Raw genomic sequence first — 16017 nt, forward strand, 5'->3', positions numbered from 1 at the left:
AGAGCTTTTCCCCTAAGGTCAGGAACATGGCAGAAATGTCCACTATCACCACTGCTATTCAACATAAGTACTAGAAGTCCTATCCTCAGCAATCAGACAACAAAAAGAAATAAAAGGCATCTGAATCAGCAAAGAAGTCAAACTCTCGCTCTTCACAGATGATATGATACTTTATTTGGAAAACCCAAAAGACTCCACCCCAAAACTGCTAGAACTCATACAGGAATTCAGTAAAGTGGCAGGATATAAAATCAATGCACAGAAATCAGTTGCATTTCTATACACCAACAACAAGGAAGAAGAAAGAGAAATTAAGGAGTTGATCCCATTTACAGTTGCATCCAAAACCATAAGATACCTAGGAGGAAATCTAACCAAAGAGGCAAAGAATCTGTACTCAGAAAACTATAGAATACTCATGAAAGAAATTGAGGAAGACACAAAGAAATGGAAAAAGGTTCCATGCTCATGGATTGGAAGAACAAATATTGTGAAGATGTCAATGCTACTGAGAGCAACCTATACATTTAATGCAATCCCTATCAAAATACTATCAACTTTTTTCAAAGAAATGGAACAAATTATCCTAAAATTTGTATGGAACCAGAAAAGTCCCCGAATAGCCAGAGAAATATTGAAAAAGAAAAGCAAAGTTGGTGGCATCGCAATGCCAGACTTCAAGCTCTATTACAAGCTGTAGTCATCAGGACAGTATGGTACTGGCACAAAAACAGACACATAGATCAGTGGAACAGAATAGAGAGCCCAGATATGGACCCTCAACTCTATGGTCAACTAATCTTTGACAAAGAAGGAAAGAATGTCCAATGGAAAAAAGACAGTCTCTTCAATAAATGGTTGTGCTATGTTGAGTGCTGTGAATTGGGAAAATTGGACAACCACATGTAGAAGAATGAAACTGGACCATTTCCATACACCACACACAAAATAGACTCAAAATGGATGAAAGACCTAAATGTGAGACAGGAATCCATCAAAATCCTAAGGGAGAACACAGGCAGTAACCTCTTCGACCCTAGCCACACAACTTCTTCCTAGAAACATCGCCAAAGGCAAGGGAAGCAAGGGCAAAAATGAACTATTGGGATTTCATCAAGATAAAAAGCTTTTGCACAGCAAAGGAAACAGTCAACAAAACCAAAAGACAATCGACAGAATGGGAGAAGATATTAGCAGATGACCTATCAGATAAAGGGCTAGTATCCAAAATCTATAAAGAACTTATCAAACTCAACACCCAAAGAACAAAGGATCCAATCAAGAAATGGGCAGAAGACATGAACAGACATTTCTCCAAAGAAGACATACAAATGGCCAACAGACACATGAAAAATGCTCCACATCTCTTGGCATCAGGGTAATAGAAATCAAAACCACAATGAGATACCACCTCACACTGGTCAGAATGGCTAAAATTAACAAGTCAGGAAACGACAAATGTTGGTGAGGATGCAGAGAAAGGGGAACCCTCGTACACTGTTGGTGAGAATGCAAGCTGGTACAGCCACTCTGGAAAACAGTATGGAGGTTCCTCAAAAAGTTGAAAATAGAGCTACCCTACAACCCAACAATTGCACTACTGGGTATTTACCCCAAAGATACAAATGTAGTGATCTGAAGGGGTGCATGCACCCCAATGTTTATAGCAGCAATGTCCACAGTAGCCAAACTATGGAAAGAGCCTAGACGTCCATCAACAGATGAATGGATAAAGAAGAAGTGGTATATATGTATACAATGGAATATTATGCAGCCATCAAAAAATGAAATCTTGCCATTTGCAATGACATGGATGAAATTAGAGGGTATTATGCTCAGCAAAATAAGTGAGTCAGAGAATGACAATTATCATATGATCTCACTGATACGAGGAATTTGAGAAACAAGAGAGAGGATCATAGGGGAAGGGAGGGAAAAATGAAACAAGATGAAACCAGAGAGGGAGACAAACCATAAGAGACTCTTAATCTCAGGAAACAAACTGAGGGTTGCTGGAGGGGAGGGGGGGGTTGGAGGGTTGGGATGGCTGGGTGATAGACATTGGGGTGGGTATGTGCTATGGTGAGTGCTGTGAATTGTGTGAGACTGATGAATCACAGGCCTGTACCCTTGAAACAAATAATACGTGATATGTTAATAAAAACCCACACATTTATTTTAGGGGAAAAAAAAGTTTCTTGGGGGAAATATTGACTTCATTATTTCAAATTAATCCTTAATAGAAGTTGAGAGCTATAGAAAACTTTTTAAGAAATCGGAATCCTACTGTTAGCATTTGACATGTATCCTTCCATTTTTTAATGCATTTTTTATATATTTGCAACCATAGTTTAGAAATGTATGACTTTGTATCATGTTTTTACTTGTATTTAATATAAGGTTTTTAAATTTTTTCTTTATCTCTGTTTTTTTGCCATTTTAATTACTATGTGTCTTGGTGTGGACCTCCTAGATTTGAATTTTTGGGAGGATCTCTGTGCCTCCTGGATCTAGATGTCTGTTTCCTTCCCCAGATTAGGGAAGTTTTCAGCTATTATTTCTTCAAATAAATTTCTTCAAATAAATTTCTGCCCCCTTTTCTCCCTTTTCTTCTCAGATCCCTATAATGCAAATGTTATTACACTTGATGGCATCACTGAGTTCCCTGAGTATTCTCAATTTGCATAATTTTCTTTCCTGTCCTTTGCTCAGTTTGGTTACTTTTTGTTTCTGTCTTCTAGGTTGTTAATTTGTTCCTCTGCTTCATCCAGCCTATTTATTCCATCAAATGTATTTTTAATTTCATTTATTGTGCTGATTGGTTCTTTTCATCTATTTATATAAGGTTAAGTTTTTAAAGCAATTTATTGCCCTTACTCTCGGCCCTAGATATATAACTGTTTTTTCTTTCTCCCATGGTCCTTCTGATAAACATAATTTTGTTTGTGAAAATTATCTTTTGTGTATTCTAGGGTGTCTCAGAGGGGGCATGAGAATCATTAATGTAACTTCATCTATTCTTTAGATACTTTCACTCTCAAGAATCTAATTCCCACTATCGTTCCTTCCCTGTGGAACTTCTTGAATACACGGATACTATTCCTTCTACTCTTGAATATACCAAATAAATGATCTATAATGATCCTTCTCCATCATCAGTGACTATTACCTGACTAATTTTCCTCTTAGTAATCTTTTAATTTTCCTCTGCTTTAAGCGATCTCTCTTTGCTGACCATTTTGCTTTCCTGTGGGTTTCTTGAAATTGCAGACCTTGGACCGTCATTCCCAGTTTATGATTATTTACTTAAAAACATGATTTACCTTCAAGCTTCAGCTACAGTCAATACATAAATGAATTCAAAACTGTAATTTTGATTTTGTTTCTCACTTTCTTTACAAAATTTGTGCTCAATTTTCTTTTTTTTAAGATTTATTTTATTTGGTTTTTTTTTTAAGTTTTTATTCATTTGAGAGAAAGAGTGCAAGAGTGAGAGTAAAAGCAAGAAGAGGGAGGTAGCAGACTCTGTACTGAGCACAGAACCCATGCAGGGCTCAATCCCAGGAAACTGAGATCATGACCTGAGCCAAAATCAAGAGTGGGACGTTTAACTGCCTGAGCCACCCAGGTGCCCCAGTGCTCCATTTTCTGTTGGAAGTCTTTACTTACATAAATAACATGAAACTTGACGTCCAGAAGCATGTAACTGTTATTTTGACTTGGAATACTGTGAAATGGAATGAACATAAAATTTGGGTTCCAAAACCTGGATTTCACTCCCAATTCTACCACTTGCTAGCTGTGACCTTATGCTCATTGAACCTTAGTATATTCATCTGCAAAACAGGAATATATTATGTGTCCTACTTACATTATTGGGTTGTTGTGATGATCAAATGGGATAATCAATGTAAAAAATTTTTACCATAAACATGAGTTGTTGCTCTCTTTTGTCCAAGGTTAGAAAGTATATCTCTGTCTATATATTTGCCTATCATTCTCAATAGCATAACCATTTTGCCAAGCTTAAGATTATGAAATATTTGATGTCTTTGATTTCTCTTTAATTCTTCTGTCATTCCATGTCCAGGCTATACATATACATGCATATTATATATATGTGTGTGTGTGTGTGTGTGTATACACATTTACACGCACACCCACACAAAGTTGATAGATGATAGCTAGCTAGCTAGTTAGATAAATAAAATTTATTGTAAGTAGTTGGCTCACATGAGTATGGAGGCTTAGAAGTCCCAATATCTGCATTCAGTAAGATAGAGGTCTAGAGAGCCAATGGTATAGTTCTGGTCTGAGTGTGAAGGCATGAGAAACAGAGGAATTGATGGTGTAAATTCCAGCCTAAAGCTGGCATCTTGAGACCCAAGGAGAGCCAATGTTTCAGTTCAAGTCCAAACTCAAGAAAAGACCCATGTCCCAGCTCAAAGCAGTCAGGCAGAAGAATTCCTTCTTACACCAGAGGGTCAGGCTTTTTATTCTGTTTAAGCCTTCAACTGATTGATGAAAATCATCCACATTTGGAAAGGCAATCCGCAGGGCACCTGGCTGGCTCAGTTGGAGCTTGCAACTCTTGATCTTGGAGTTGTAGGTTGGAGCCCCACATTGGGTGTAGAGATTACTTAAAAATAAAATCTTTCAAAAAAAAAAAAAGACAAGAAAGGCAATCTTTACTCAGTCTACAGATTCAAATGTTAATCTCATCCAAAAACATCCCCACAGACACATCCAGAATAATATTTGACCCAATATAGAGGTACTCTATGGCCAGTTGACAGTTAAGTTGACACCTAAAATTAACCATCATAGCAGCTTAACATAAGCTACACAAATCTAGATGAAAGTAGCCAAATTCTCAGAATAATACAGCACTGCACATGATGCCCTTTTACCTGGTCTTCTCTGGGCCCAGGTTGGCCATGTACTCTGCCTTGAAAGTACATATTACCCAATGTCCAGTCTCTGTACATATTGTCTTTTATGTTTATAACTCGGTAGCCTCAACTCTTATTACACCTTACACCACTACGTTATTTAAAAAAAAAACAACACAAAGTGTTTATGTATGTGTGCATGCATGTGTCTATGTATGTATGTATAACTTTATGAGGAATGTAACATGTCTTTTAAACTGTGTTAGTATTTTTATTAGGATAATTATTGAGGTTAGTGTTCTTGTTATGAGGTTGCATGAATTGTTTAGTTGTTTGCTTCAAAGAAGGAAAGAAGGAAAGAGAATTTTAACCTAAAATGCAGTCCTAAGGCCATTTAGCAAAGCTGATGGAGAATCTTTAATTCAAAGTTCCCTATCCAAGGATTTCTTGTCTTATAGGCCTACCTTAATATTCCTGCCATGCTTAGTCATTGGTTTGGAGCATCTCTTTATTTCCACCTTCACTTGCAAATCTTTTAAATTTTTTCCAATCCTTCTACTCTGACTCAATGAAAATTGAATGGGGCTCCAACCTACAACCCCAAGATCAAGAGTTGCAAGCTCCAACTGAGCCAGCCAGGTGCCCTGCAGATTGCCTTTTCCTAATGTGGGTGATTTTCATCAATCAGTTGAATGCTTAAATAGAATAAAAAGCCTGACCCTCTGGTGTAAGAAGGAATTCCTCCATTCTAAGTTATTTTTATACCTTACCTAGGAATCTTTCATCCTTTCTAAAGATTTTTTTTTTTTGACACACAGAGAGAGACAGCTAGAGAGGGAACGAACACAAGCAGGGGAAGTGAGAGAGGGAGAAGCAGGCTCCCGCTGAGTGGGGAGCCCGATGGGGGCTTGATCCCAGGAACCTGGGATCATGACCCAAGCCGAAGGCAGACACTTAACAACTGAGCCACCCAGGCGTCCCTCTTTCATCCTTTCTAATAAGCCAGCAAGCATCAAGTCTTTTCTCAAACCTTTCATTTTCTCTAGCAGGGAGAAACCTTATATTAATTTATAAACATCAAGGGTAAGAGGAGCATCTTTAAATATATCCTAAAGGTTAACATACTTGTTCCCATGGTAACCATATTCTCTGTATCTCACACACTGCTCTCAGAAGCTGCCTTTTATGAACGACTGCATCACCCGCATTTTGGTTGAACATATCCACCAGGATCTTAATTGATAAAGTGGCTTTTAAGCTTCCTTGGCTACTTCTTTTCCTGATTCTTAGTTCTGTCAACTCTACCATGTCCTTGATGCCTATATGTCTGATGGAATGTCCAATTCTTCCCTTCTTCAGCAAAACCTGTAGCAGCAGTATGCAATTTTTTCTTCCCAGCTATTTCCTGTGTGTGCTCACAAGGCTTGAAATTCTTTGTAATGTTTTTGACAACTTGTAATTGAAACCAGTAACTTTTCAAGTGAATTTCATCATTTACTTACCCCTGTTCTACCCATATTGCTACTTCTAGCCAACTCAATGTCTATTTCCAAAACAGTTTGTTTTCAAATGTCAATTTAATTAAATATTGTTCAAGAATTTTAAGTGGTCCCCTGTTATTTTATAAATCAAGTCCAAAATCTAAACTCCTTTGTTAGTATTTCAAGGCTCTTTCAGGCCCTCATAGTCTATTATTCATCATGTTTTGGTAATAAAAGTAGGCAACATTTATTTACTGTTAGGCACTGTGCTAAGTACTATATATGTAATATTGCATTTAATCTTCACAACAAACATATGACATATATACTTCTATTATCCCCAAATTACATTAAGAAACTGGTAAAATAACCTGCATATGATCACCTACCTACTAAGTGATGGAGCAGTGACTCAAAGCAAGTCAGTTTCACCTGAACTCATAGTCACTATCAAGCCATATCGCTCACTAAAGTATTCTAAAGATAATCTTTTTAAAAAAAATTTTTTTTAGAGAGTGGCAGGAGAGGGAGAGAGAGAATCTTAAGCAGGCTCCATGCCCAGTGCAAGCCCAGCATGGGGCTCAGTCTCATGACCCTGAGATCATGACCTGAGCTGAAATCAAGAGTCAGATGCTTAACTGACTAAGCCACCCAGGTGACCCTAAAGATAGTCTTTAACTTTACTGTTTTGATAAATAAGTCTTGATTTTTTTTACTGAGGTCATGACAGCTTTTCTTTTCTGCCAAGGCATATTATTTATTTTTAAATCCTGCTCAAGCCCCATTTTCTCTACTAAGGCATCCCACACTGACCATTCTCTTAGGTTTAATTTCCTCTGTACTTAAGCTTGTATATGTAAATATATTTTTTAAAGATTTATTTATTTATTTTAGAAAGAGAGAGAGAGAGTGTGTGTGTGCACAGAGTAGGGAGGGGCAGAGTGGGATGGAGAGAGAATCTCAAGCAGACTCAGGCTGAGCACAGAGCCCAACGCCGGGCTCCATCTCATGACCCGGAGATCATGACCTGAGCCAAAGTCAAGAGCTGGATGCTTAACCAACTGAACCACCCAGGTGCCCCTTGTATATGTAAATATTATCATTAACTGGATTTTGTCCTCTAGTCTGGCTATTTTTCATATAGTTATCTCCCTTGCCAACCTATAAATTCTAGAAACTGTCTTCTAGATTTTCTGGTGTGTCTTTTGTACCTGATGCTGTTATAGGCATAGAATAGATGTTAAGGAATGTTTGTTAAACTGATGAAAAAGCAAGTTGATTCAACTGGAGTGAATGTTTCTTTTTCATCTTTTTCCACAGAGGCAGGAAGATTGATGGCTTGGTATTACATTACATTTGAGACAGTGAAGAAATTTTGTACCATCAGTGGAAAAGAGACTTTATTAGATCTGGTAAATTAGTTGTCACTAGAAAATAAATATGTAATGATATAGTATAAAATAATAGTGGAGAAACAACTAATTTGCATATCATGCAATTTAAGAATGAGTGAGCAGACAAAGCATTTCTAGTAGTGCTGTGTCTCTCCATCTTATATACTTTTGATCATGAGATATGGAATATTACTCTTTACAATAAATTTTCAATTGTATCTCTGTATCAGGGCTAAGAAAATTTATATACATACCCAAAGTGGGGATGGCAACTACCTTTCAACTTAAGTGATAATGCCAATTACCTTGGTAGTGGCTACCAAGTATACTTTGTTGAGAAAGACCAGGATGATGTGGCATGATATATTAGGCAAGTCTGCTGTGAGTGATGTACAATGTTGGACACGTGTGCCATGTACTTGCAATTCTTCCCTAAATCTTTTGCATCAGAATAATAGTAGAAATAGGATAGTATTGGTGAAAGACCAGAAAAAAGCAGTGATTAAGGAGAAGTGGGAGTGAAAACAAGGTTATACTAAGATATCAACAGTGAGGGCAACTTTATAGCTATAGCAGTAAATAGAATGATTGTCATGTTGTTGATACCTGTGAACTGTAGTGGTCCTTTCTCCCTTTATAGGGGACATGAATATGCAACAAGATATTTATTGTTATTCTCAAATTTAACCATTAATTTTTATTTAAAATATCTAAGTTGATTTTTGTAATGAGATTATTATACAAAAACTTCACAAAAACTGATGAAAACTAGAATGCTTGTCTTTTTATGTAAATATTATTCTTAACTAAGGGAATCGAGAGTAGAAAATTCCTAATATTAACATTAACTAATCTTATTTTGAGTTCAGTAAGTAAGAGGATTAGAACGGATGTTAGTTTCATGTTACAGATGTGAGAAACCAAAGCACAGGGAGTGCTTTGCTCAAAGTCATTTGTCAGAACTAGGCTCTGTAATACATATTTCTTAATATCTAAAGCATTCTTTCCATTACAAAATTAGTGTCATTCAGGATAGTGATTTGCAAACTACAGAAGGGTGAATAATAATATAATAGTAGAAATGACAGCTACATTAATTGAGTGCTTACTGTGTGGCAGGAACAAGACTGAATATTTTAAATTTTATTTTGTTAAACTTTATGATCTTATTGGTGTAGTCCCAGTCTCTAGCATAATGTCTGGCATATAACAAGTGTTTGTAAACACTTATTAGTGAATGAATGAATCTTTAAAGAAGCAAAATGTATAAAGCGAATTTTTAATTCTGTTACACATTTGAAATGATAAAGCTGTGATATCCCAAGGCAGCTTGGAAAATAAGTAAATACAGAGAAAGATGAGAGGAAAGAAGTAAAGAAGGGATATAAGTAAATGGGAAAATGATGAAATAAGTAAAGAAGGGATATAAGTAAATGGGAAAATGATGAAATTTTATAGGTCACAATGATAGCCAGCTGCAAGGAATTAGCAGATGTGCAGTTAAGGATAAATGAAAAGAAAACACTGAATACTTTGAACAAAGATCCAAATCGGGTAACTATCAGGTATGGAAATTAAATATGTTTTAAATCATTTTTAAAGGTTCTATTTAGTTAAAGTAAGTAGTAATAATAAAAGTTCTGCCCTGTGTTTTTATTTATAGATTTCCAATGGAAGGAAGAATTAAAACAAGAGAAATGAAAGTAAATTGGTAAAGATGATTGTTAAATGTCTTAAAATACTACCATTTGTGATTCATATTTATAACAATTTTTTTAGTTTTAAAATTTATTTTAAATTTGTTTTCCTTAATACAAAAAAGAACACATTTACATAAAAATAAGGTGTCAGAATATAGATGTGGGAAATTAATGTCCAAAACCCTGACTTCAATTAAAATAGATAATTTGTGAATTTTTTAAATCAACAAACATTTTTTGAGAGTGTGTTCTGCTAAAGCAAGGTAATGATAGAAAAGAAGGTTAAGTTTGTCATCATCAGGAGCTTTCAAGTTATCTTGAATGAGAACCATGTGTATAAAGATAATGGACAGTATGAAAACACATATAATAGATGTATATTAAATGATAGTGGCATTCTGGGAGAGACAAATAGTAAAAGTAAAAACATGAGTGAGAGAATGCATATATGACAATGGAATGTCTATTCTACCGAGAATGGGAAGTTTGTATAAAGGAATAGTAATTAGAAGATTAAACTAAGACTACATTGTAAATTGTGACTTTTACAGTTTGCCATCACAAATACAATGATATTCTTTTCTGCTTGCCTTAGAGGTTGATTTTCTGAGTATTTAGGTCTTACTGTTAAACTTTTTGACTTAGATGATGTGATTTCATGTGAGAATACTTATGTACTTCAATAAAACCTGTTATCCAAAGAATTTGTTTTTCCTCCTTAGCTAGAGGAGGTCACTCTCTCTGGGATACTTCCTTATATTCCATTGAATTTTATCTCCCACATGCCTTGAAGTCCCGGAAACAAACTTCTCACAGTTGTATACAGCTCAACAGGCAGATCTATAGCTTGGACAACAGAAGTTAATGTTCTGTTTCTTAGCTATATTTTTCTAGAAATTCAAATACCCTTGGAGACTATATAGTCTAGTCCTTTCATTTTACAAATGAAGTAAGTAATGCCCAGATAAGCTGTGATTTTCCCAAGATTTTATTGCAATATTAGAGACTGAGCTAGAACTAGAACCTAGGTCTCTTGCTTCTCTCAATGATTTTTTTCCCATATACTCTGTTGCATCAACTATTGGGTCAAATTAAATCAAGGTATATTTCCACAAGCATCTTCTTAGGAACACTTTATTTGCAGCTTTAATGCTTCCATTTACCTTCCCTTAAATTGGGTCATACATTCTTTTAATTGGGGCTGTCAGATTTTAGAATTGATTTTATAATTTTTTATAAATATCATAATTTAGTTTCCTATTATAATTTCCCACCTTTCTGCATCTACTTGAATGTGACCAGGAAGAGAGAACTGTGTGGGGTCTTTTCTTAATCCAAAATGTACAGTTTTTTGGTAGGTGATGATGGTTAATAGTTACCACTTTCATGTGTCTCTCATATCCCTGTTACTGTGCTGAATTTCAGATCTGTTTTTTTTTTTTAAGTAGATGTTAATCTTCTTAGTTTTAAACGTTTATCCTTCCAAGTTTCTGACCTTTAATTTAAGGCTATTTTTTATTTTTCATAACTTTAATTCCCAGATCTTTTGTACTCAGCACTAGCTCTGTTTGTTTTAACTGGTATTTTTCAATTGACTCATAAGATGTATTTTCAAATCAGTGATTTCTTTTCTTCTTCATTTGTTTCTTGTTATTATATAAGTAAGGCATGGATTAATTTTTAAAAAATCAAAAATTTATAAATCAGAGGGTAAGGTCTGTCTTGACCTCCCCATCTTTCTTCCCCAGAAGTAGCTATTATCAGTAATTTGCGGTGCATCCTTCCAATTTCCTATTTATTTAGCACAAATATGTGTGCTAATAAACATATGTAATGTCTACTACCAAAAAATCATAATTATTGTTCTTATTGTGCCATGAGGACCATAGGGGGAGGGAGGGAAAACTGAATGGGAAGAAATCAGAGAGGGAGACAAACCATGAGAGACTCTGGACTCTGGGAAACAAACAGAGTTCTAAAGGGGAAGGGGTGGGGGAGGGAGTAATTAGGTAATGGGTATTAAGGAGGGCATGTGTTGTGATGAGCACTGGGTGTAATAACGTGACTAATGAATCGTTGAACACTACATCAAAAACTAATGATGTACTATATGTTGGCTAATTGAACATAATAATAAAAAAAATAAAAAGATTCTATATCAGTATATATACACGTCAACCTTATTTATTTTAACGGCAACATATACTTTAATAGCAATGTAGTCTATAAATATAATTTTTAACCACTCCTTTGTTGATGAAGAATTAGATGGCTTACAAATTTTTACTATTACAAATAGTGCTGAAGTGAGCTTCCTGGTGTTTATATCATATTTTTCAAAGATTTCTGGGTGAAAATGTATATGCATGAGAAGATTTAATATATATTGCCAAATTGCCTTTGAAAAGGCTTCTCTGATTTACAATTCCCACCCATAGTGTAAAAAGAGTAACTATTTCCACACATCCTAATACTTGTTTTGTATCTTTAAACTTTTGTCAATCTAATGGGTGAAAATTATATTTAAAAATTTGCAAATCCCTGATTATTAGGAGGAAATATATGTATTATCTGGTTTTATGCAGAAGTTTTAAATAGTTATAAAATCATACATATTAATCTTTTCCTTATAAGTCTAGGTTTTGTGTCTTTTAGGAAGTTTTTTCCTATCCTGTATTTCTTAGGATTAGGTTCAACTGTGTAAAACTATATAATAATGAAATGAATTAACAATAGCTTGAAGAACGCCGGCTACTTTTCTTTCACAGAAGAGAGCTCAAAGTGGATAGTCTAAGGTAGATATGGTGGCTTCATGGTATCATCAGTACTTGAGTTTCTATCTTTCAGTTCTGCCATCACACATAACTTCTATTTCAAGGTCACCTTATTATCCAAAATGACTGTGAGGTCTTCAGCCATTACATTTGAGTATCTTCTCTTTTAGTAGACTTCTTGGATGTCCTGATAACAGTTTGCACTAGTTATATGACTACCCCTAAGTGCAAAGGAGACTGGGAAATATCCTGGCAGTAGTGTGCCTAGATTAAAATTGGGGTTCTGCTATTAAGAAGGAAAGAGAGTGGATGCTGGGTAGGCAAAGCAGTCTCTGCCACAGAGACTTCTCCTATCATTTCTTCTAATACTTGCAAACCATTTTATTACCTGTAGTCTTCTTATAAGGCATCTGGAGTTAATTTTTTATATAGTATAAGTTAGGAATTTATATTTTGTCCCTGAAAGATGGTCAAACATGTTTGATAAATATGTTGCTATTTTCTCTTTGCCTACTTTTTTTTTTTAAAGATTTTATTTATTTTTTGACAGAGAGAGAGAGACAGTGAGAGAGGGAACACAAGCAGGAGGAGTGAGAGAGGGAGAAGCAGGCTTCCTGCTGAGCAGGGAGCCAGATGTGGGGCTCAATTCCAGGACCCTGGGATCATGACCTGAGCTGAAGGCAGACGCCTAACGATTGAGCCACCCAGGCGCCCCTCTTTGCCTACTGTTTTGAAATGCCACCTTCTCATAAACTAAATTCCTAATGATCTGTATCTGGACACTTAACTGTTAGTCTAGTCTATTTATTTTGTTGCTGTGATAATACTACATTGTTTTACTTGCTATTCTTTTATTGGAAGTTTTGTGATATGATAAGGCAAGTTCCTCCTTTTTGTTCTTCTAAAAATGTTTTTGGCTATTTTTCCTCCCTATGAATTTTAGAATCAGCTCATCAAGATCTGTAAAAAGTTCTGTTGAAATTGGTTTTATAGATTACTTTGGGAAGATTCTTGTTTTTACAATTCTGAATCTGTCTAGGAATATGGTATCTTTCTCCATTTATTCAGGTTTTTATGTCTTTCTGTGACATTTTGTAATTTACCATTTAGGTTTGTATTTCTTGGTAGGTTTATTTCTTGGTATTTTATGGAGTTTGATATTGTGAACAGAAGTCTTTTTAAAAATTGCATAACATTGTATTTTGTAATCAGTTATGGATGGTATATAAGAAGGCTACTGGGTTTTTGTTTTTGTTTTAAGGCCACTGGTTTTTGAATTTTGATTGTTTTATCTATCTTACTGAACTCTCAAGAGTACTAGAAGTCCTTCATTTGGTTTGCAGGGATTTCCTCAATAGACAGTCATATCTATAAAGAGGGATAGTTTTATCTCTTGATTTCTAATAGTTAAGACTCTTTTTTTTTTCTTAACTTGTAGGTGAAACTTCTAATATACTGTCCTTAGTTTCAGAGCAATGAGTAATGAGACAAGTTTCCTTGTCTCATTACTGTTTTTCAGGGTCAAGTGTCCAGTGTTGCACCACCAAGGAATTCCTCACACTTTTGGGATTAGGTTCTGGGATCTATTATCCTCCTTCTCACTTATATGTAAAAACAGGTTTGAGTTCAGGGTAGAGAGCAACCTATTTTGGGTTGTCATTGTCGTGAATCTGAAATTTTATGTTCTTTGTTTTTTGCAGGGTTTCTAACTTTTCTTGAATCAATTTTTGCTAACTTATATGTTCCTGAGATAACATTAATTTCATCCAGCTTGTCTGTTTTATGACATATTTTTTCTCTAATAAGTTAAAAATTCTCTCTGAAAATGTAATGTCAACTTTCTAATTCCTAATATTATTTGTGTCATCTCTTCTTTTTCTTAATTGGATTTTCCAAAGATTTCTATATTTTGATCTTTTCAAGCCATTTATTTTTCTGTTTCATTAATTTCTGATTTTATCTTTATTTTCTTCCTTTTACTTTCTTCTTTTTGTAGTTTTTTTTTTTACTATATGTTTGCTCCATTTATTTTGTTTTTCTTGTTTTCCATAAAATATCCAAGACTACAAATTTTCTAGTAAGTACCACTTTGGCATTGTTCTATAAATTTTCTAAATCTATTTCTATTCTTTTTAAGGGTAATTTTAATTTTAATTTCCTCTTTAAGAATTATTTAAAATTGTTTTTTAAAATTCTTAAAGTCATTCTTTTATTGTTAATTTCTACTTTTATTCGGTTGCAATTAGAGAATGTGGCCTGTCAGTGTTCTGCTTTATGATATATATTGTGATTTTACTTGTGGCTTAGTACATGGTTAATTTTTATGATTGTTCTGTGTGAATTGTAAATGAATATATGAATGATGTGTTTCCTAGGCACTAAGTTGTATATTTTGCCACTAAGAGTAGTTTGCTAATTGTGTTACTCTAAGTGAGATATCTCTCATTTCTCATGTAGAGTTTTATTATTCAAAAGAGAAATTTGTTATATTGTTTAAGGAAAATATAGTAAGATTATATAATGGATCTAGAAATGTGACATCAGGTGATTCAAGGGAATATATACATCACTAGAACATTTGGAAAAGCAGATAAAAAAGGAACAAGTATGGGGCGCCTGGGTGGCTCAGTCGTGAAGCGTCTGCCTTTGGCTCAGGTCATGACCCCAGAGTCCTGGGATCGAGCCTTACATTGGGCTCCCTGCTCCACGGGGAAGCCTGCTTCTCCCTCTCCTACTCCCCCTGCTTGTGTTCCCTCTCTCGCTATGTCTCTCTCTGTCAAATAAATAAATAAAATCTTAAAAAAAAAAAAAGGAACAAGTATGCAGTAGGCAGAAGAGTGACATATTGTCTAGTTAGGTGTGGACTGTGAGAATGACTATAAAAGTTTAGTAGGAGTTATGGAATAAACAAAGGAGCAGATCATAAGGAAATCGTCTTAGAATTGTGCATAAAAGGAGTTGTACTAGGGGTGCCTGGGTGGCTCAGTCAGTTAAGCAACTGACTCTTGGTTTCATCTCAGGTCATGATCTCAGGGTCGTAAAATCAAGCCCTGCATCTGGCTCCACGCTCAGCAGCGAGTCTGCTTGAGATTCTCTCTCTCCCTCTGCCCACCCCCCCGCTCATGCTCTCTCTCTCTCTCTCTTTCCCCCTACCTCCCTCTCAAATAAATAAATAAATCTTAAAAAAAAAGGAGTTGTACTTAACCCATATATTTAGACATATTTTAGATACTACAGAACAATAGGCTCACATGTCCATGTTGCCTTTCTTGTCCTATCTTGTCCTACCTGCTGCTAGATGGAAAGGAGCTGGGTAGATGAGTCAACTAACTGTCCTATTGAATGCTTTTTGCTTTTAATTCTATTTTGTCTAATATTAGTATTGCTAGTTTTATTCTGTATATCTTTTTTATTAAGGTTTTCATATTGTTTTATTTTAAATATAATTTGTATAGATAACATATAGCTAGATTTTGTTACTATTTTTTATCCAATCTCAGAATTCTTTTGAGGAATTCAGTACATTTACATTTATTATAGTTACTGATATGTTTAGACTTACTCTTATTTTATGTTTTCTTAGCATGATTATTGCTTGTTTATTTCTTTTTTCTCACTAATTTTTTTCTTTTGCCTTTCTGCCTCTTTTTGGATATATCAAGTTTTCTTTGTTTTTGTTCTTCTAGCTAGCTCTTCCTTTAAAATTCATATTGCATATGTAGATTTGTATTTTTCTACCAATATCTATAGAAAATGAACATTTTAAACTTACCCTT

The 16017-nt window shown here is 34.9% G+C and overlaps 1 protein-coding gene across 12 annotated transcripts in view; it reads left to right on the top strand.

The window, feature by feature from the left end:
• Positions 1–16017, top strand: part of HFM1 (helicase for meiosis 1) — a 127290-nt gene that overhangs the window by 46110 nt on the left and 65163 nt on the right. For all 12 annotated transcript variants that reach the window (XM_073896330.1, XM_073896329.1, XM_073896335.1 and 9 more), the window contains 3 exons: positions 7694–7785; positions 9226–9332; positions 9431–9478. In XM_073896330.1, the coding sequence (XP_073752431.1) occupies positions 7694–7785; positions 9226–9332; positions 9431–9478 (247 nt within the window). The remainder of the gene's footprint in view (positions 1–7693; positions 7786–9225; positions 9333–9430; positions 9479–16017) is intronic.

The sequence above is a fragment of the Callorhinus ursinus genome, unplaced genomic scaffold (genome assembly GCF_003265705.2).
Source record: "Callorhinus ursinus isolate GAN/ISIS: 27379988/994484 unplaced genomic scaffold, GSC_fseal_2.0 scaffold9, whole genome shotgun sequence".
Classification (NCBI taxonomy): Eukaryota; Metazoa; Chordata; class Mammalia; order Carnivora; family Otariidae; genus Callorhinus; species Callorhinus ursinus.